The sequence below is a fragment of the Micropterus dolomieu genome, linkage group LG14, assembly GCF_021292245.1.
Source record: "Micropterus dolomieu isolate WLL.071019.BEF.003 ecotype Adirondacks linkage group LG14, ASM2129224v1, whole genome shotgun sequence".
NCBI lineage: Eukaryota > Metazoa > Chordata > Actinopteri > Centrarchiformes > Centrarchidae > Micropterus > Micropterus dolomieu.
Genome location: NC_060163.1, coordinates 17,116,615 through 17,140,331, shown reverse-complemented (window position 1 = coordinate 17,140,331; position 23,717 = coordinate 17,116,615). Strand labels below are relative to the sequence as shown.

Genomic DNA, 23,717 nt, shown 5'->3' with positions numbered 1-23,717 from the left:
GGGGGGGGGGGGGGGGGGGGGGGGGTGGACACACTAGGATGCCAAAGCTTTTAATAACACTAATTATAGTATTTATAAAAATAATATATTTCACCTGTCAAAGTTGGACAGCTTCACACAGACATTAACAGAAGCAACATTGAAATGTAACAGAGTTTTATACACAAGGACAGCATCAGAAGAGTGATGAGCTTTCACTTGTAAAAAGAAGGTGGAGAGTTAGCAAAGAGAGCTAAGATTCAGTGATGCAAGTTTATAATAACATTGGGCGATAACACCTTCATTATTTAAGAGCTGATGGGTAAACAATGTTTTGCCTCTTCACATTACTAGCTAGTGCAACCTAAATAATGGCCAGCAGATTTGGAGAGTTGACGCCTAATGTAGAGTAAAATTAAATTTTTCATGCTGGCCTACTATAGTGTATATTATAGCACCAATCTTCTATGGCATTCGCAAGAGAGCGGAAATTATACCATTATATTAATATCTTTGGAAGAAACTAAATTATTTGAATTATCGTCTATAGTAGCAAAATGCTGAAAACGAACCAATTTTAAGTTGCATGAAAGCCGAGGGGATTTTGACCGCCTGTCTGTAGGCGCCAGCATGTCTTTTGATCTTTCTGAAGACGACAGGAAGTTTTAGAGGCTGGTAAAAGGGGTGAGCGGTAATGAATGTTATTACCCAGATGTAAGTTACGTAGCTTCATATTATTATGTGACAGTTTCCAAAATGCGGGGATGAATGAATCATTCTTTTTATGTTCAGAACAGGAATGGGAAATAATAAAATTTTCAGCTCAGGCTAGATCTTTACACATTTGAGAAAATGAATGAAGTAATTTCAGTGTACCAACAGATTTGTGTGCAATCGGGGACACACATTCTTAATTCAATTGTACATATGACAATTTGTGTAGGCAAATTATTGAAGGATTTATTCAATATTGCCTATCTCTGAAATAAACAAAGTTTAAAATTTGTCTTTCAGTTTCCTTTGTCTAATCCAAACATGGTAATTTTAGCTTATTAGCATTCCAACAGGCTAAAATGTGTCTAATGCAAGTGACATAATACAAAGCCCTGTCAATGGTTTTGCGCTATTCCACCGATCTACGGGTGGCAGAGAAGAAGACATCAAGTTCGTTAACATGTGTGTAAACAATATTTAAAATTTTGGAAATTTTGGTATTACAAATGTTTTGAATGAGGAAGGAACTATATTCATGTTTTGTTTTGAACTCAAGGAATACACATAATGAGTTTTGGTGACTAACAGTGAATGTAAACACAATTTTTGTTTGCATAAAAGAAAACTCTACTGGACACCTTTTTAAGATCTAATACCTGTTAAACATACAAATGCTTAACAGCATTGGGAATTGTACAGAGCATTAGCCATTTTTGAGTCATATTCTAACCTGGTGGTGGCAGAGGAAAGGCCAGAGTAATACATCTTAGTCAAGATGAGTCAGAGAGGAACTAACAGTAGAGTTTTATCTTCAAGCAATTAAATATATTTTACATTGTCCCAATGTCATTCATATAAACTCTTAATCTGTGAGTTTTGGCAACAAAAAATAAGCCGGGATGAAAAGTAGTGAAATTGCAGCTGTGCCCTGATTTGTAATGAACCTACCTGAAAATCAGCGTGTATACTTGACTTTGAGTTATCTGTACATTGAGTCAAGGAGCCATGTGTAGGCTGCCTGTCCATTCTAGACAGGTTGGGGTTTGGTTAAGGATTTGGGTGGGAGGTGTTCTTGCAGAGCCTGATGAATGGCTGCTTGTGCAAACGTGGGTGGGAAGGACCAGTATGGATTGGCCTTTTTACCTCGGCAACCCCATCAGCTGGTAATTGGCACCATATGTCAAGCAGATGGACTGTCTCCATAATGTGCACTTCTCAGTTGAGTCCTTACCCACACAAGCTCACAGAAAGGTCGACCTTCAACACTTTGCCACCATTCAGAAATTAAATTGTGGTGCTCAACCCCATAGTCCTATGTTACTTTCTTTATAGATACATAATAATTTTTATTAAGTATCAGTATGGTACATTTAAATGACTAGAACAAGAACTAGAACAAAGAGATATAAATGAGAGCTTATAAAATAAATAGTTTATGTTAAGTGTATAGTTGGTGGAAAATCTGTAAGGTTTCTCTTTTACTGATTAAAAAAAAAAAACTGATTATGAATTTACATTAAACAATGTCCTATTGACTCCCAGCACAGCTCAGAAATCTTCCGATATTAGAAAGTAAAGAGGAACGAGTGGAGAAAACTCTAATAAAGTGTCAATAATATAAACATGTTAGTGCTCATGGCTGTTCTAACGACAGTTGTTGTGGTCACTAGAGTAACCTGAGGCCAAGTGTGAACGACTGTCGTTGGGATTGTCATGTGTCAAGTTCAGTTGCCCTTGATTTAACCCTCCTTGGATAACCATGATCTGGATCACTGGGAATCTTCACAGACATTTCAATGGATGATATAACAGCTGATTTAGGCATTCCAGAGAAATATCAGGGGGAAGCAAAGGCTGACTTGTCCAATAATTGCAAATAATTTTCAAACCGTCTGATGTTTTTGTTATTTCCTTTTTAGTCTGAGAGGTAGAAGACCAAAGGACTAACTGGCCTATGAAGTGTCAGTGCTATCAACACTTGACGCATGAAAAACACAGCTTCTGAGATTCACTGTCAGAGAGACAAAAATTGGTAGTGGCCTCAAACACCCTGGTGAACAAAAATTTGTAATTTCACCAAATCAAATAGGGCTAGCTAGCGATCAACTGTCAGTCTGTAAACGTATCTGGAGGGACAGGGATTGGGGTGCAGTTTTTACAACAAGCTGAGATTTTCAGATTAACCTGTTAACCCCTGTTGGACTGCTCAACATGTGGAAACCTTTTATGCCAAACCTTATGACATGCAGCATCCCTGTTTACACAAGACATGGGCACGGGTCCGGCGGTATCTCTCATAAGTTGGTGCTGTTTATCTTTAATACATCTATGTATGTAACACCTGTGATCAGGCAGAAATCTCACCACAAATCCACACAGTTTAACTTCAGCACCTCTGATAAAATGCGGAATATCCCCCTTGTGAATGTGTAAAAACTGCGAGAGAAAGGCATTCACTGTGTATTCCTCAGAGAAATTAACGCTTTCAAAAGAGAGACATTTTTCCTCAATAATATCATGTAAGAGATTGTCCATTTTCCAGAGTTGAAATCTTACAGATGATACTCTGACTTCCCGTTCACAAAAAGCAGCACGGAGCTGCGCCACAAGCAGCTGACAGAAACGCTTAAGAGAAGAGTTACCATACACACCTTCTCGTCCAGTCGCAGTGGAGTAACCATCTCTATATTTCAGGCCCTCTTTTTTCGCTTCTCTCTCCTTTTTTTTCTCTCACTACTTACTTAAAAACAGTTACAGTATATGAGAAGATCAATACCACTCATGTCTGTGCTCTAAATGTGAATTTGAAGCCAGAAGGCGATTAGCTTTGCATAAAGCCTGGCAAAAGGGGGAAAAAACCTAGCCTACCACTACCTCCAAAGAACACAAATAAACATGTTGTATCTCGTTTGTTTAATTGATACTCCAGGAAGGCACTGCTCTCAGCTAAGAAAATGTCCAGCACATTGCTCCCTGTTGAACCACAATGATTTGGTTTTTGTACGGATAAACAAATGAGATGGCTCCGGCTTCATATTACACAGATATATGAGAGCGGTATTAATCTTGTTATCCAATTCTCGGTAACAGCCCGAAAAAATAAATATATTTTCCACAATGTCATACTATTCCTTTTATATGGATTCACATGTGAATTTCACCGAACCGGTTATGTCCTCTGATCTGCAACTTGATATACATCACATCTAATCACCTTAAGTTTTATTTGTGTTAAGTGTGCATATTGTCGTTGTGTTTTTACAGTAACTTTGCAGGTTCTGACTTCACATTCTGTAAATGCTTTAGATAGCTCAAAGGAGTCATTAGTAATTCCTTAGTTTAATGAAGAGTTGAGCGGAGTATGCTTGGGTTGTACATGTCCATGATAAAAATTTTAAAAATCAACGCGTGCTTGTCTTGAGCAGAAGTAGTTTTCCACGCATTTAACAGAAAGCTGTCACTGCTCTCATTAGTGGGAACATACTGGGCCTCCACTTTTTCTTAACCACATCTCTTCACATTGTCCTCGCTTAGAGGTCAGCTCATCCAACCAGCATTCCTGGACTCTCTCAACAATGGTATGTGGTCTGTGTTTGGCCAGCCTCCTTACTCACTCAGGACCCGAGCAGAGCTGAGGACATCCATCATCACACCTCAGAGTCTGATTGAATTATGGGTTTCACCTTTGATAGCGAATGGGGACTGACCAGTCAGCTCCTTTGTTCTGAAAAGCCAGGCGAGATGAGAGGATGCTGTAGTTCTCACTTTGTTTCCTCTCTTCTGTTTCGCCAACTCACCAGAAAGTTTTCTTCTTTACCCTTTAAAACATTCTGAAATTTTTCCACTTTAGAATTAGATGGAATTTCGGTTTTCCATCACAATATAGCAAGTAATGCATAGTTTTTTAGACTTTTTCAGCTTGTCAAAACAACATGCTGAGAAGTGGATATGATTATCAGCATAGTATATGGTTGTGCCAGAATTTAAAAAATGTAATCCATGCAAATCCAGAGCTTTCAAGGCTGTCTCTTTTTCACTGAATGGAAGAAATTTACTATTTCTTCATCACATCCCCAGCATTGTTTTCTGAAATTTCTGAGAGGCCGCTCAACCACATATATAGGTCAGTTGATGTAGACAGATGGCAGCCACAGAACTAGAGTTCTGCAGTTTGTAGAGGTGTTGATCATATAGAGGTGTGGATTATGTAATTTTTTTCTAAACTGATATGAGCAGTGTGTGTGTTGCTGTGTGTACAGTATGTGTGTTATGAGCTCTGTGTTTGGCCGTGGCTTGTGCAGATAGCTGCCGGGCTTTGTCACTGTGGATTAAGAGGCTAAGAGATGAAATGCTGAAAGCCCCCTGGGGTAGCAGGGTGCACAGGGTGTTTGGGTTCACCAGCGTTCACCTGCTCTGACACTGTCGATGTTTAGATTAGAGAAAGTGTGCGAAAGGGTGCGCGAGTGCTTTCTCTCTTCCTCTGTGTCCTGGGAGAGTTGATAGACAACAGACAGCACATCCCTTGTTTGCCTAAGTGTAGTTTCTCCTCCGCTCTGCTGCAGATGCTTGGAAAACTAGGATCCAACCACAGCTGTTTGGGAATGGACAGGAAACCCCACTCATTTCCCCCCTCTCTCTGTTGCGTCATTCAGCTCTGGAATGACGGTATTATGGTGCGCTATGCACATTTCAAATTACCCTAGCCCACCTACTTTGTAAACTTATTGTCTTTAATATGCTTCCCTGATATGCTGCAGACTGTGAGCAGATAACTGTTTAATCCATCAGAAACACAGTAAACAGTCAAGGCGCTCAACAACAATCTCCTGCAACAAAAGTTCTGAAGGTCTGCCCACAGCTCATTGAGCCTATACTACACCTCAACCCTGCATGCTACTTTCTCTTAACCCCACACAGCTGGATGGCAGACCTTTTCACTTGATGCCTGGAAGTGCTTAAGGCTCTCGACAATCAGAAAAAAGGAGGGTAAAAAAGGGAAAAACATCTTGACACCAACTCGCCACATTGAGGAAAGCCTGTCTGCATGTTCCTCAGTGCTGCTCACAGCCCTATAATTGACCGAATTAAGAACCTTACTTTGTGAGAAGTGGCATGTGTTATTGCTGGCTTTGTTGTTGCAGCTCTGCTTTGCTAGGTTACATAAGCAACATTTTAATGTTTGTATCTAATTTGTATTTGTACTGACATTTCACATGGGTTTTTTAATGATTTATGAATCATGTGTTTAAGATTGGCATCCTCTCACTCCTGAAGACAGTGAAATAGTCTAGTTGAAGAGAGTACTATTATCTTGTCTCTTGACAATATTATAGGAGCATCTCCATACTTTGGATAATTGCACTGTTCTAGTGTTTCTGACCATAGGCTTATGCCACAAAACTTGGATTTATTTAGTGTGAACTGTGTTTGGCATTCTACATTAGGTAGCGGTTTTGGTAGATGGCTTACAAACTGAACTCCTTCCAAATGTCAAAACCGCTGTCTGCCAGTGGGATTTTCTTTAGCAGATAAAGGGGGAGAAGAGATAAAAGAATGCGATATAATGCCTGTGGAGCAAGTTCTTTGTTGTTATTTTTTTCTTTATCAGCAATGTCGCATACAGCTTGAAGTTGCTTAGACTCAAGTGCTTTACTTTGCCTCGTTGGTCAGATAACTGTGATCAGGTATTAGAAGGTCTTTCAAAGCTGACCTTTTGGATGTTTCTGTTATCTGTTACAAGGTAAGTATAGGCATGAATGAGCAGGACAGATGTAATTCATTGTGTGATTTCTAGATCAGGTGCAGAAACATAACTCCTATGAATAATAATGTTGCTTTTTTGTCTCTGAATGTGTAAATAAGAGATTGTGTGGCAACGCATTAGCCGTTAAAACTTTGAAGGTATAAGCCCTGCGTGTCAAGAGTTTTATTTGTAGTGTTTTTGCCCCCAAGTGGTCTAAAATTCAACAGGGAAAGAAACCTAGCTGGCCATCAGCGCGCTCGTTAGCTTGGTTGCTGACGATAATATGTTCACACACTATTCAAAAGACATACAAAACCATCGACTGTCTCTCTTAAAACAACGCTCTTGTGGAGCATTTTATACTGCGACAGACAGATGAGGGTTATTTAAAAGTGCTACACAGCTAATACGCTACGCTAGCTATTCTGCATTTGGAATCTCTCTGTTCCCTCAAAGGTCAGCACCGGATGACTTCATAGTGGTCAACGTTGTCGGTGAATATTCATTTCGCTATCTTCACCAAAGTTGAACTTGACGCATAAGATTCACACAGATTACTTTTTTTGTACTTTTTTTGTTCACAGATTGTGTTCATATTAACCATCTTATCGTTTCATTTTTATTCACTTAGCTCTGTTATATTGTTTTATAAAAATAAATGAGTGTTTCCCAAGTCCTGCATTTTAAATCTCATTGTGGTGGGTGTGTGGAAAGCGCAACACTCTGCCCCTTCATCGTCAGGCTTAATGTGATGTGACAGCTCAGCACTCTTTTGGGTAAATTATGTGAAGCATGCAAAGATGAGAAATGTTTGGTCTCTCGCACCTTTTCGAGTCTTTCTGTGGGGTGTTTGCAGTCCCATGTTTCTACTGCTTTGGGCATTAGAACAATGGGAACCTATTACATTAAAATATATAAGAGAGTGAGAACATGAGTTGTTAACTAAGAGCTTCTTCTTTTTCTGTCTTGGTGCATTTTTGTATATTTTAATGGATTAGTCAGAGCTTTTAGTGTGTGACTCACAATATGCATTTGCTACTGTTAGAGGACATAGACCCTGTGTTGGTGGAGCCGGTGGCCTAAGGGAGACTAAGATAAACAATATTATGTTGGCCCTAAGCGAAAATAATGTTCATGCTGGCAGGGAGGTGGTTGAGGGGATATAGGAGAAACACAGTACAGGAATGAGGATGTTACATATGCTGAAACACGGCTGTTATCATGGGTTGTCTAGTTCACTACTTGTCCTCGACCGACTGCTGACTGTCAATGTATGATATTTTGTAAGAATTTATAACTTAAAAAAATTTACTAAAATTATCAACAGAATGTGAAGAAACCACAGTTGTGACTTTGTAAAAGACTTCTATTGTGTTGCAGATATCTACTAAATGAACATGCTAATCAGCTAGCCTCGGCCTGTCCTGTCTCGTAATACCACTTGTGCCTCGAAATGCAATAGTGAGTCACTGTAGTCCAACCACATATAGGTCATACAAGCCTCCAGAGGTGGCCACTGACTGATCCCTGAATCCACCGTGTCTTGGTTGACCTTGGAGGTCTGGTCGGAGCCAGTGTAAAACACCTCAGGACTGTATTCTCTGTAGTCAAACTGGCCTCAGTCTAGGAGGATGTGTTCGGTGCAGGTCTGACAGTGTACACTGGGAGTCTGCCAAGCCCGGTTCCCTTGCCTGCTCGCCTAGCTCCGGTTCTGGTGCTCATTCTTGCGCCGCTCCCCGCTAGCATTCCCTGCCCAGCTCCAAGCTCCCAGTCCGGTCAGTCAGCTGATAGGACCGCTAACTGTCTGACTAACTGAGCTAACTAGCTAACAGCAGCTACAGTTAGCATCAGTTAGCGTTTACTCTAGTGATCCGCTGCCTCTTATTCGTTTGAAGTCGGAATTCGACATGTTCGCCAATTCTTACATATTGAAAAATTTTAAAAAAGAGTGAAAAATAAGAGTGATTAATCGGGTTATACAGTGTGACATGTAAATGTTATGGGTGCATTGTGTTTATTTCAAGGTGAATTTGGTTAATACTGAATTGTATGTGTCATACCTTTTGTTTCGTTGTTGTATGGACCAGTTTGTATGTTTGTTAATTAGCAGGATCAACAGATGCCAGTGAGATTTGGTGAATGCCCTATTGTTTTTGGCTTGGACCCAGTAATTACATTTCTGTGATTTTTTTGTTAATTACTGCACTCAAATTAAATTTAACAAATGTGGCCATCGTCCCCCTTGATTTAGTCTATCAGTGTCTTTTTTTAATGCTATTAACATTTTCAAAACACTTTCTGTTATTCCAGTTATATTTAGATTGTTAGATATAATGATGGTTGTGTAGCTTTGGCGAAAGTCTCGTTCTCTGAGTGCTTTCAACTTCAAATAAGTGAGAGCAAAAACAAACACATGTACTAGACATTTAACCACTGTACCTCTATCCAGGCAGGTTAAATTTCAAGAACGACCAACATTATGCAAACAGCCTACATGCAGGAGGAAATTAGACACACTGAACTAGCTCCAGTACAAGAAAGACAACTTGCCTAGCGTTTCATACTAAGTAATGCTTTAAGGGGAAAGAACGTGTTTGTTGTGCGCATTTGATATACCAATAGAGCTTCTATGTTTTTTTTTTTTACCTCTTTTCATAGATAAAAAGTGGTAAGACGGAGAAAGAGAGTCAGCAGCTGCTGCTGTGGAGCCTGCAGTACCTGGAGCGCTACATTTACCTCATCCTCTTCAACACATACCTGCATCTAGAGAAGAAAAACTCCTGGCAGCGCTCCTTTACTGTCTGGATGGAACAGGTACAGGATCTCTGCCCCATGTATACAGTTTTCTTCTCTATTCTATCTCGCTTTGATATTTATATACATATGCAATTTGTGTGTGTGTGTGTGTGTGTATTATTGTAATTTTGTCATGTGTCAAATGTCCTTGTTAGTTTTTGTCATATTTAGTCCACTGGATAAAAATTTTAGTTGACTAAAAGTCCAGGTATTTTAGTCTGTCAAAAGAAAATCAAAAGTATTTTAGTCTAGTTTTAGTTATTAACCATCATTTAAGTCTTTTCTAACTCATTAGTATAATTTTGATTAGCATTTTGGTCACTCTGCTCTAACCAAAATAGAGATATTTAGATATTTATCATTTTAGTCTTTATTTCACTCATCTCACATATAGATAAAATGTTTTGTCAAATTTGAATGTTAACTTTGTTCTCAATTTTATAAAGGAGACATTAACTTACATTTTCCTCGCGTACCAGGCGTCGCCCCGGTCGGCCAGCATTCAAAGCACAGGAAGAAAAAAATACCGTTGAATAAACACTGTTCAAGTGAAAATCTAGAGGGAGAAAATATGGCCTGTAATATTTTTTCTGCGCATTATATTGACAAAAAGTAAGAGAGATTTTATTAACGTATTTATTTTATGAATTACATTTCAGTCATTACGTTTTGTCAACAATATTGCATGTTGCATGTTATAGTTCGTTTTGGTCACGGAAAAAAAGGTCGTTGACGAATATATTTTGTTTAGTTTAGTCTGAAAGTAACTCTAGTGTGTGTGTGTGTGTGTGTGTGTGTATATATGTACGTGTGTGTGTATGTGTGTACAGTATCTCACAAAAGTAAGTACACCCCTAACATTTTTGTAAATATTTGATTACATCTTTTCATGAGACAACACTGAAGAAATGACACTTTGCTACAATATAAATTAGTGAGTGTACAGCTTGTTTAACAGTGTAAATTTGCTGTACCCTCAAAATAGCACATCACACAGCCATTTTTAATCGTTGCCAAGCACTTATCTATCGATCGAGAGAGATATAGATATGTATATATATGTATATATAGATATGTATATACTTTTTGTGACACTGATCTAAATAAAACAAACGACAAGGAATAAGATTAATAACTGAGGACAAGTCAACTACAAGAAAACAGAATTAATGTGTGTTCTTTTAAACCACTAAATAAATTTGCACAAAGCTCCATCAGATGGAAATGTCAAGTTAATGTTGCAGGTAATGAGTCCTTAGAAAAATTGCCGTGCAAGCTGAGCACATTGGAATCTGGTACTGTATTGAATAAGTGAAGCATTGCTTTCAGACACTAGAGAAGTGCAACCTGTTGGTGGCCTTTCAGACTCATTTGCACATTGTCATTTGCTGCTCTACATGTTTACTATTTGCTGGTTATTGTGGTTTCTTTAAGATTGCGGCAGGGAAACAAATCTTTAATTACCTACGGTTTCATGTGCCAATATCTTGGTTGAAGATAAACTTAAACAGCAGAATGAGGGATGGCTTTTTTCTTCAGCACTCAATTTGTGCACATTGTGAACTGGTTACCAGAGTTTCATTTGCATTTTCCTCCAGGAATTTACAAGCTGGTTCTGGTTCTTTTGTGGCCTGGTTCTTCACACACTGAACTTCATAATGTCTCGGCTCTGTGTTTTTGTTGTTACATTAATCGTTTGGCCAGCTGCGCCCCTACAGTAAAGTTGAGAATTTATGTGCATTCCAAATAAATGAGAAATCTTAAGTGTTACCAAACACACACAAATACACTGCAATTAAAATATATGTTGCAATATTTTAAACTCACATGGTAGTAAAAAAATAAGCAGTTTGGCAGATTGACAAAACACACACAGTGTGGGTTTAAAATGTAAACAAATGATACATCTGCATGATATGGTTTGATTTACATTTCTATGCATTTGGTATTAATTAAAAGATGTTAGCTGTCTTCTTGTTTTCCCAGTTTTAGCACTGAGGCTCAGCGAAACCAATTAAATCTTTTTTTATTTTTACACCATAGAGTAAGCATAGGCAGCAACTTTACAATATGTATTTTTTTAGGCCGAATGATGGCATTTTTTTGTTTTTATGTTTGAGTGGAATGTCTAAAACCTATGCTGAAAGCAAACAGGCAATCCTTAGTCATGATTTGGATTCGGTAACTTCGCAGCCATTTTCTGTTCTTATTTGTGAGCAGACGGCACACGGCCAAGAGCCTGGAATGTTTGAAAATCACTGAATGAAAATCTCTTCCTTCTTTGTCCTTATTGAGGTGGAATAAACTCAAAGATAAAACGTGGAATTTCAAAATAGACAGAAACAATAGCTGTATAAACAATTGTCACAGAAATATGCGCAGTCAATCTGGACATATTCTTCCTGTTATGAATAGCAAATATATGTGGTGCATCAGAGTGACTCTAATGGCCCAGTTATGCCATGAGAAAATACAGACGTGCACACAAGGAACAAGAACGCTCTGCTGTAAAAGGTAACAGAAAACACACATCTAGGTAGCCTTTTGTTTTTGCTGGTATTCCTTTCTGTTTTTCTTTTGTTCTTCCTTCCTTCCAACAAAAATTGCCTTCTTTCGAGCAAAAACTCCAGCAGTCTTATCTGGTTGAGACTTCTGTCCACCTGTTGAATTTATGGCCTGATCGGACCGAACACAGCCTCCAAGACCAACGGAGGCCAGTTTGGCACTCTCAGAATCCTTCAGATATCATCTGAGACAATTTAGCCTCTGGGGGTAATGGCCAATGTATAGGGGCTTCCGATGTAGACAGTGGATATTCATATAATGGATATCCGGGCCAAGACTTCCTCTTCTGTGTTAACAGTTCGATTAGCAATCTCAGAACCCATCAACAACTGTTTTCCAACGTTTTGAATGTACACACATTTTAAAAAGCTAATCCCCAAGACTGATAAAAATTGAAATGGTCCTCAGACAATAGACGGTGGGTTCCGAGAGTGTATTTCAGCCAAAGTGTTACGCCTCTTTTACTCTCCACACGGACTGTTTACCTGAATGCGACCAGTGTCCTTTCAGATTTGATTGGAAACCAGAAAGCTTCCGATAACGAAATCTTGTCCCTTGCCTATAGATTCTGCATTCAAATGAAGATATGTTTTTTTTAGAGTTTAGATGACAGGGAATACAGTAGCAAGGTGATTTACAGTGGCTCTGACCAGGACTCTGACTGCAGGGGTGACGACGGAGACACGACGGGTCCAGGAGAAGCGTCAAGCAGGAGAGGAGTGAGAGGAAGGCATCAGAGAGGCAGCGACGGTGTGTCGGGCCAGAATGTAACAGGTTTATTTAGACTAAAACACAGTTGGTGTAGGTGACTTTTATTTTGTTTCTGCTGAATCTGAATGAAGTGTGCTCTGACCTGGCACTTAATGAGACAAAGACAAATGGAGGAACGGGAAATATTCAGGTCATTAGTCAGTCACTGCCGGAAAGCAGCTCACAAAAGTCATTCACTTGATAGGAATTTTAGTTGAGATGTACTGATGAAAGTACTTCGAATTCTAAATTGTGCTTGTGCAGTATTTTCATGTGCAGCCAACTGCTGTAACTGCTGAAAAATCCTAACCCCTCACCTCTGAGCTGCTTTGATTCAGTTCAGTTTTATTTATATAGCACCAAATCACAACAGCAGTTAACTCATAGCACTTTTCATAAAAGAGTAGGTGTAGACCATACCATGATATTATTTACAGAAACCCAACAATTCCATGAGCAAGTATTAGGCGACAGAGGAAAGGAAAAACTTACTTTTAAGAGGCAGAAACCTCGAGCAGAACCATGACTCAGGGTGGGGGCGGCCATCTGCCTCGACCGGTTGGGGGTGAGAGAGAGAGAGAGAGAGAGACATAAAGAGGGAGAAAGGGATAGGGGTGGTATGGGGGAGCAGCCTACACAATATACACACAGAGGTACAGACTGTAAAGTTAATGTTAGTACAGACTTTTGCTCTAGGTAAAGACCTCATTTTAATAGCAAATTATACAATACATTTAGTAGATTACCATAAAAGAAGTCAGATTGCATTGAAGTCTAAGACAATACGACCCTACTTATAACTTTCCTAATGAGTTTATGGTCTCAAACACTAGTTTCAAGACTTCTTCAATACAGCATGATGACCCAGCAGGACCCAGAATAGAATAATGCTCATGTATATATCTGCAACGTTGTTCTTCCATTCCATATTTATATATTTCTACATTTGTTTATGTTGACTGTATGTTTGTCTACGTGTAGCACCTTATCACCACAGCAAATTCCTCGTATGTGTAAAACACTACTTGGCAATAACGCTCCTTCTGATTCTTCTGATTCTGATGATGTTCATTTTGTAAATTATAGTCTCATTTAAAGACTATAAAGCAGGGTCTGTTTTAGGGCGTGGTTACCTTTTGTTATTGTTGCTATTGCGGCGACCTGTCAATGAGGATAGAGGCAAATGAAATTAGCTAACTTAAGATGTCCCCCAGCAACAGCTTTTAACCATTTTCAAAATGTGTTTTTCTTTTCAACACTGACGAGCCTAGCATATAGCATATCTATGTACAGGAAAAGGGAAATTTGACCAAGGTTCTTCCGGCTACCAAGCTTGCTCAACTTTTATTGGAATACAGAGGGGAAATGGGCGGCACTTAGAATTGGTCAATTGTCCTGTGTCTTCTGGAACACCTGGGGCCATGTCTGAGCTGAATGACCCAGCCTGTCCTTCAGATGTGCCAGTGCAGTTTCCACTCACATCCATGGCCACTGGGAAGGTCTGGAGGAAAACAGGGGACCAGGCTGGGAAATCACAGCCATCCATCAACTGCACATAATTCTGATGGCACCCCAGTATATCAAATGAGCCATGTTCTTCAAAGAAGCAGAGGGAAATCTTCTGAATCTCTGAAAAGTTCATGCTGTTTCAGGCCTGAGAGCATTAGACTATACATGCATCAAAGCACTGTTTCCTTTCTGAAAAGGCAAACAAAATTAATATTTATGTGATGCTAATCTACAGTAAATTGTCAAATAAGAGCTGGTATTCAAATAATAGCAAGTTGCATGGCAAGCATAAACGCATAATGCAGAGGTGTGGGCATTTTTGTTTGTTATATTGCTATTTTAATTTCTCGGTTTTGCAGCTCCCTCTTGTCATTCAATCTCTAGCTCGCTTGACCATAGCTGCTCTCGCTCCCTCGTTCTCTCGCTCGCTTGTTGAGCTGGGGAGGAGGGGCCAACTTTGAATGGTGTGTTTGCAAACAGCAACCGACAAATGCTACTCACTCTACGTTTAACATCGTTAAATGTTGAAAAGGCTAAGTGGAAAGCCTGACATGAAACGCGAACTGATGGAATTAGTGCTGCAGAAATTGACATTACACTATACATCAATTATACTGGGGAACAGGGGAAATAGAGGCCTGGTTCTCGCTGCAACTAAGGATCACATTTCCATCATCAGCTGCAGTATTGATGTGCTTTAAACCTGCTGGGGGTGCTCGTTCACTGCAGGCTGAAACTCCTGTGGAAAAACTCATCAAAATCTCATTACTATCCAACTTCTGGGCTCACTGTTGATGGAGCTGCTACATGAATTAAATCCAATTTCCTTGATGACAGGACACCTGACAGCATAATCGATATATGCATGCAGATAGTCACAGAGAGGGGACGTCAGGATGAACATAGCAGAAGTGCACACTGCTAAAATTTAAAACTACATGCAGGGAAGGTTATCCAGTAATACCTATTCTCCTGTGTGTTTTCATATTTCAATTTATATTCATTTCCAGTGGCAGTGGTTTGTTTGGACTGAATCTAAATAAATTCATCACCTTGACAGTTCGAGTGACAGTATAGTGAAAAGCTGATCTATTGTTTGTTTCCTCAGCTGTTGGTTTCTTAAACAAACTGTAGGCCTAATTGCTATTGCATAAAAACTTTAACAAAGGACTGATGGACTCTTAGTGCTTTTTTAGCTCATTGCGACTTTATTATGATGACACCAATTGTTTATTTATGTATTTATTTATTTATTTTTTGGTTGTGCATTGGTTGTGTTGACTAATGTTTGCAAACCAAATTGCCCCACAGGGACAATAAAGACCAGCACATCTAATCCAGGAGATTTCTGGGAAGTGCATAAGATGTTGCCAAACATACTATTAACCATTTTAAAATGGACCTCCCTCAGTAGTTCTTGAGCATTGTTTTTGTCGGGGTATTACAGACCACAAAAACGTCTTTTTTTGTCTTGATGGCGAAGAAAATATACTCAGCCAGCAGTTGTCTTTTGTTCACGGGCGGTGACAAAGAAGAAGCCCTTTCCTCCGTTCTGGACTCCTCCTTCAGTGAGGATGAAGACCATTTTGTTGAAGGCATTGATCCGTGTCAGGTTATACACCTGATCAATTACACATTTTCAAGAGTTGTTTGTGTCCTAACTAGTGTATATTTTTTAAATAATTTTGATGATTATGATGAATGCCGGCCTTGCGACCGTGGCTGCAGGAGTTGTGGCTACAGGATTCGAAGCAGTGCTCAGGGGAATGGTCATAGGAGTCATCGCCAGGATTCCTCAGCACTCTGCCCCCCTGCACATGGGTGGATGACAGATGGTCTGCCTTAGCCACTCCCCAGGTTCCTCCCCAAAACGAACCCCGGTGTGCAGCCACAAGCCTAATGGAGCTGTTTTTTTGACAGGAAAACTATTCAAACGAGACACACAAAGATGATAAAAAATAATTATGTGGACTACATCTGAAGAACTGTGCAAATACATGGGGTTTTACATGTGTGTCCTCAGTCTGACAATGTGTAAAAGCATCTTCCACATGCCTTTTTCTCACAAGGTCATGTCCAGAGACCTCTTATATCTTGGAATATACTTCTGAGTAACCCTGAGGAGGATGCACTTCTGCCATTCATTTGCGAATGGCTTGCAAGGCTGTCTACCATCCTTGCTTATATTGGGCTAAGAAAAAACATCATAACAAAGCAGAAAAAGTGGGGCATAAAACATTTGTTTTACCGGACTCAAATGGCTACATTGTGGATTTCCAACATATACACATGAAAGGACAAATCAGTCACTGGTAGGGGACTGTCCTTCGATGCTGCTGCGTTGCTGGTAAAGAAATACCTGAGATCTGGCGCTCTTCAGGCATCTCTGTGAACTTAGCCTCGGAGCCTGTGGAACCTACAGAGAGGACAGAGTAGGAACCTGACAAGGAAATCGAGGAAATTAGATCACACTAAACAAAAATGTAGGCATAGGGAAGTTTTACTATTGCAGATTAAACTCAGTCAAAATGTCTTTGCACTCATATCAAAAACAAGAAATATTGAGAAATATTTGTTCATGTTTCTACATTCAGAATTATTGGATCAATATATTCTGTGTGTTGTAATATAGTATAGTAATATTTGATGACTAAACATATTTATGGCGCTGTTTTAATATGTCTAAAAATTATTAGGATTTATTGACTTACATAACCTTTTGGCTTAGGTTGTACACATTGTCGGGATATGAAGCATCTGAAAGTACTCCAAGAAATGACAATATTTTCACATTAAGCAAAAATACTAATGAAGGCTTTCAAAGGGTTAAAATAAAATGAATTACTTTCTAGAGAAAAAGTGTCCCACTGTACCTGCCAAAGGTCGAAATTCATTTGAACCATTCAGACTCTGTGAGGTGAGACAGTTGCTGTGGCAACCAACTCTCGGAATCACTCGGCATTAGGACTAGGATTAGGTGTCATCTTCAAGAGATATTTATTCTGATTGATTTCATAGCCCATGAAAGCCTCGCAGAGAGGTCAACGAAGATATCAGCTGCAGACGCATGCAGACATTCATTTCATTTGATGCACATCTCGCTGTTCACTCTGTACCGAAAGTGAGAATGCAGGGATGTGAATCTCAAGCTTTGAGTGGTCGGAAGACTAGAAAGGCTTTCCAGGTTCTTCAAAAAAAAAAAAAAAAAAAAAAGTCAAACTCAAATATGGTGCAGGAAAGTCTTGTGACATGCATGATACAGTTTGCCCGCACCATCATCAGCATTGTGATGTGTTTACTGGCCCAGTTGCAGCAGAATCTGGCAGCGTCCCAACCCACCCGAAGGCACAATCTATCAGCAGTGACCGTGGCAGGATCATTAATGACAAACGACGATGCCAGAGGCGGTGGTCAGGGGTCATCGCCATCACTGGTCATGCATTTGAAGCCACAGTTACACAACCAGTGTAAAGTCTGTCCTGCATCCTGCACTGGGTGTATACATGTGGACGTGGACTAATTTGATCTCTACAGTGGCTAAAAGCAGGAGCACGGTGTTCCCATACATGCAGGGCAGCAGCCTGTGCCAACTGATATGGAGCCTCTGACCCATTTGGTCTTGTTGCTTCTGTTCATTCGGACTGTTGAACATAAATATAACACTTTCATGTATTTGAAAAGTACCGGCACGGTAAAAGGTAAATTGCGCTTATTCCCACATTGTGTGCACATTAGACAAATATTGTCCCTATTCATTAACCCATGTGGCCTCGTGACCCATGTAGTGAGATCCGAGCAGAAACATCAGAGGATTTACTGGAATTGAAATCCATGTTTGCTAATCCAAAACGTGGCCCTTTACACAATGGCAGGACTTGTGTACAGTGCATACCATGGATGCCTGCAGGAGAGGTACCCTATCAGTCACTCCAGCTGTTTAGATGTGTGGCACAGAGGCCTCCCTGTCCCCCTGCACCGGCACAGTATGTGCAGCCTTTGAGATAGCCGACTGTGGGAAAGACCAGCGCCTCTTTGCTGCCCTGCTCCTCCTCTGTAGCTCCAGCCGCCTAATGAGTATTGGCGTTTGTGATCTCTTCAGAGCAGCATGAAAGACATCTCTCTGACAGCTCTGCTTAGTGTCACCCAGAAAGCTTGTTACCACACACCAACAACTTCAAGGTCATTTTTACAAATGGAGTGCAATTAAGGAGGCAAGATGCAGCAAATTACTCCCAAAGATTAGATCTTTTTTTATTTGTTTTTCACTTTGTTTTACGTAGTGCAGATGTAATGATTTGCTGCATTTCCACATCTTATGCATTTGTCTTTAGCGGTTATTTCCACCACATCAGCACCCTGGGCAGCCATGATAAAGTGCCAGGGGTGTCCCAAGATTCTGCGTTTGAAAGTGAAGCAAAATTTAAATTGAAGTTAAATTGAAAATAAAAGAAATAAGCAATAAATATTAAGATCACTCCTATTAAAGATCCTTGTTAAAATGTGCAGGTGGGGATTGCTCACATGATGGCTAAGATAGTTGGCTGGTTGTCTGAGTAATGTTACTGTGCAGGTGTACACAAAGGGTCCAACATTAACCTTTTTTGCCACTGGCCCAGTCAGGCAAGTAGGTCAAGAATTTACTGGCTCGAACAAAACATCAAAACATCAATTCAAACTTCTGAAAACTCTTTCTGCAGCATAATCATCTTCATTGTTGTTCCAGATGGTCAGTGTGTTCAAAACATTTTACCAGAAAACGTTTTACGGTTTACAGAAAATCAGTAAATCTTGCGCAGAAGTGGCTCTCTAACATGACTTTTCAGACAGACTTTTCTTTGAGATTTTTCACTCATCAATACTTAACCTGACTCATCTACTCCACAGCTGGGCTGTGGAGTAGATGAGTCAGGTTAACAGCACAAATCCAGAGTTTCTCCTGGGAGTCCTATCCACTGAGTAATGATTCGGCTGCTCATTTGCGCCCACACATAGAGCTCAGTCTGGCAGCTGTCCAGGCACACATCAGACGCAAACAGAGTTGTACTGAAAGGTCTATCAGTGCATGTATTTGCCATGAAAAGCTGAATTGAGACAATAGAAGCTGCATGATCATGTTCTTCATAGTAAGACTGCTCACAGGACTGAGGAAAGGTTTTTAAGTTTGAACCAGTGTCGACTCTACAAAGCAAGAGTTTTAGCGTTACATGATATCTATTGTAAGATTTGATTTTGCATGGTCAGCAAGTAGGTAATCTAGACCACACTTTGCGGTGCCTTATGTTTATTTCTGCACAAAGCTGGCCAGCTAAGCTATAATCATTCTTAGAGAAAGGGATATCTTGATACTATTATTCCTGTTCATTGTTCCATTATGTCCTCCTTGGCATTCGACCTTACAGTGCATTTTTAATAAAAAAAAGTATCCCGAGCAGCACTTCATACAGGATTACCTCACAGCCAGTCATGTGCTTCAGTTTTGTATAGTTAAAAAGCATACATCCACAAACGATGCCCTTATTTATCCTTATGTTTAAACATCTTTCATGCACATTCTTCTCAATTATACATTGGCCGATGTCTTGACTGCCTCAGGAGAAGAGGTAAAGCTTACATTGTTCTAGCATTTTAGGCCAAGTAACCTCCACTTACAAACTCGCTAACAGCTGGTGGTTCAGCCATGTCCTGTTTCGATTCCAAGCTTGGAGTGTAAGCTGCTAGAGATTGACTTTCCAGCGATACACTTTTTAGTCTCATGCTTTTTCATCAGTTGTAGTGGCTGAACATCACAGATTTAAAGCTTCTCCTGCAGAGTAAACTGGGCAAGCTGTGGCACTTCTAATGGGGTATTTAATCTTTAAAGTTTTTGCAGGGAAGTCAGTGCCTGCCGTGTTTGTTTGTATTTGTTAGTATTGTTTGGCTTTATGGCCAGATGTTTCTGGTTGTCCATGGCGCTTCCCATCAGTCCCATGGTGTTTGACAGCCACAGCAGACCATGAGTCAGTGTGACCTGCTGCTTAACACGAACACTAAACGCTGTCTCGAGGGAAATCTTGCTGTGTTCCTCTCTTTCCTCATTGAGTAATGACTCAAGACTGAGAAAAAGGCCAAAAACATATACTGTATCCATGGTGTTGTTCCAAGGCTGTCACATTACTGTTCATAAGTACAATATGTTTTAAATTTTCTGTTCATTTTTACTTCAGTGGTAAACATTTTACATCAAAATAAATAGGGGAGGATCTTGTAAATATTGTTTAATGTCATTGTATTTCTTTGGGCATTTTCCACTGTTTTCTGATATTTTTTGTTTGTTGAAGTCCTAATAATGAGTACATTTACTTTTGATACGCAGTGTTTCACTGATAATATTTATGCAAATTTCTTAAAGGGGTACTCCTGCAAATGAATATTTCACTTTGAAACAGTTTGGAGAGAGATTAACGAATAAAGGATCAAAACTGAAGCAGCAGAGCCCGACATATCCTGACTTTTAGTCTCAAGTATAGGTCAAGCACCCAAACACTAGATCCTGCAGTTCCCGCAATACAACTCAAAATAATCTTCCATTGAACTCTGCCTGCTTGGCAAATGTTAATATTTTTTAAACTCCACACCCCAAGTTTGTAACGCAAGCTTTTTGTTATAAATGTTAAGTATCTAAACCTGAGCTGAGATAACCCTGAATAGTACTTATTGTGAGAAGTAAACAAATCGATGTGTAAAATCAGCAGAGTGCCCCTTTAAGTAAACTTTTTATTCTGGGGATTTTACTTACATTGTGGTGTTGATATTTTTACTTAAGCGTAGGATCTGAATACTACTTCTACCACTTCCTGTTGTTTCCAAACCCACAGTTGATACCTATTGTTCCAATTTAACAGCTACACATGTAGGAAACCATCAGATAACATGCTGTAACTCAGAAAAAAGTGGCAGTCAAAACGTTTGTGCGGTCATGGCGGACAAAAAATGCCTGGCTGGCTGTGCTGCCTGTTCATTAACATTTTGTGTGTTTCTGTGGTAGGTGGCTGCCAGAGCCGGAGTTTATGACATCCTCAACCAGCTGGGCTTCTCTGAGTTTGAAAACCCGAGGGACACGCCACTGGCCAGGCTGCGCTGCCGCTGGCAACAGCAAAACATTCAGTCACTTCCTTTCCGGGGGGAGTTCATCTAAGAGATGATCACTGTGAATGCACCATGACAGTACTGTGCTTTTCAGAATAAAAGACATTGACATTGTTATGCCTTCTATATTCACCCTTGTATTATCCATATCTTCACTTCATCTATTGTTTGTGCTTTTTTTCAAACTCACTTGCGATGTTAACATTTTGTAGGTGTTTCGATGTTGATTCTTAGCAGAATGTTGCTCCTATATTAGAAGTTGATATTTGTGCCTTTGCCTTGTTTAATCAATGGTAGAACATAGTGTTAATGTACTAATATTTTTTTTATTGTTTTTTTATTCTTTCTTTATGAGTTCTCGCTTTTGAAGATGAGATAGCTTTTTAAAACTTCTGTTGGAACAAGACAAGAGTTAAATGTTGTTATGGAGGAGAGAAGCAAATTCCACTGTGTTGTCAGACAGCAATTTGGGGTCTGTGTCACAAGTGCTTGCTGTTTGCTGTGTGACCTGATATTTTTCTTGAGCCCTGTCTTTTTCTTTTCAGCACAGCTGTCATCTGTGGCTGTGCTTTTGTTCAACTTGTGGTTTTACATTTTTGAGAAGATTCCCTGTGTACATATGAAAGCTGCTGTTATTTAATTGTTGATGTTTCCTTGAGTTTTCTAACTCTCATCAGTGTTTTTTTTTTTTTTTAGGGGAGTGTTGAGCAAGTTCCCGTTAAGTTTCTTTTGCTACAGTATAATGGCAGTAAAATGTCCATCTGTTGTACCCATTTCTTTTTTAGATTTACTTACATGCCATGGTACAGGTACTAACATTACAGCATGTCAGGATTTTGTATGTTAGTTTGATTTTACTCTAAAGCTGTAAATGTATGTATTTGTAAACATTGGAGCAATGATGCTTAAGAATTGTAAATGTATACATTTCCCTGAGATTCCTTTTAAGTCCCATGAAATGGTAACATCCCTTCTTTAATGTGATGTGAAGAACTAAAGATATCATCTTTTTATTATGCATATACTTCTTCCTTTTCAAAACTTGGGAACTGCATTACCCACAATGCAACTCAGCCATATACAGTTTAGTCTGAGGTTTTTGTTTGTTATCCTAGTAGCAGCTAATGTAGCCTCAAGCTGCTAGCTTCCAGCAGAGATGAGGAGCAGCTACAGAGATCTGGTAAGCTCACTTCTTTCTAACTCCACACTTCCCCCAGATTTTCTCTACTCTTTCAAACTTGTAGTCTTCACCCCCATCCTAGGCTAACTCAAGCGACATCACTTTATCAGACTTCACCTAGCACACTGTGGAGCCACAAAATGCTTTAAACACCTTTTTCTTCACATGTGCAGCAGTACTCCCCCAACACCTGTAAACAGACTTTGATGTGTAAAAAAGTTCCCCTTTAATCAGCTCGGCTCTCACAGACTTTACGGCCCCTGCCAGTAAACAGTTACCATTTCTGTCACCAGTCCATCAGCAGGAATTAAATTATACATGTGACTATAACATTTATGGTTGGAAACAGCCAGGCTTGCAAATACTTGGTGTAACTTGGGTTAAAAAGAACACTTGGTATCAATTGATGAAGGATAAATATACCCTTTAACAACTGCAGCTCATGTTGGTGGCATCAGTGGAAGGAGACAAAAGCTGCATATTTTGCTGTTCTGGACAATAACTGTGTTGTCGGCAAATCAGGGCAACAATTAGATCATTGATTTGTTAAACACATGCCAATTATTGTTTAGTGTGCCTACGTTAACTTTTACTGTACAATATTTCTTCAAGAATAACACTTTTTGTTTAATTTTATTATTCTTTCATTTGCTAATATGTCTTTTAGTTTTAAAGTAACTTGTAGCTCAGTGTGCTTTAAAAACAATGAATCCTGCCTTTAAACCAGAAAGATATATTTCTACCAGATGCCTGTCGTTAATGTTTTTTTCTTTTGTCAATGTATCAGAACATTTGCACTGTATATAATAGATTCAGACTAACTGAGCAAAAAGATTGTGATGATTGATAATGAAATTGAAATAGCTTTTTTTTTTTTTTTTTTACTTTTGAGGAGAATTGATTACAAACACATCTTCATGTGACTTCTTAACACAAGAACATACATACACACACATGTGCAGGTTGTAATAACACCCTAGCATCTTAGTAAGGCTATGCTCTTAATTTTATGGGTTTTTTTAAATGTTTTTTTTAAACAGGCAGTCATCATAGAGCCAATGGTTAACCCTTTATTCACTGTATGTGCCATTTATTATATTTTTGGGGGCTAAAATAAATAGATTTAACAGTGTCTGTCTGTTTTTGGTATCATTTCTGATCCATCAAGGATTTGGATTTAAGTGTGGGAGGATTTTCAATAAAACAACGCTGTGTGACAGAGCCAAATAATTGTCTCTTCCTTCTGTCGGCTTCCTGTCTTTTTCTTTCTTATCTCGGCATAATCTTTTGCTCTAGATACGCACCGCTAAGAACCCACTCGTATATCCGGACGGCCTCTTTGTCTTGTGTCAGTTC

The 23,717-nt window shown here is 39.4% G+C and overlaps 1 protein-coding gene across 10 annotated transcripts in view; it reads left to right on the top strand.

Moving 5' to 3' along the window:
• Positions 1-23,493, top strand: part of pald1a (phosphatase domain containing paladin 1a) — a 61,136-nt gene extending 37,643 nt beyond the window's left edge. For all 10 annotated transcript variants that reach the window (XM_046068990.1, XM_046068999.1, XM_046068995.1 and 7 more), the window contains 2 exons: positions 9,095-9,250; positions 21,081-23,493. In XM_046068990.1, the coding sequence (XP_045924946.1) occupies positions 9,095-9,250; positions 21,081-21,230 (306 nt within the window). In that variant the 3' untranslated portion in view covers positions 21,231-23,493. The remainder of the gene's footprint in view (positions 1-9,094; positions 9,251-21,080) is intronic.
• Positions 23,494-23,717: the final 224 nt, after the last annotated feature.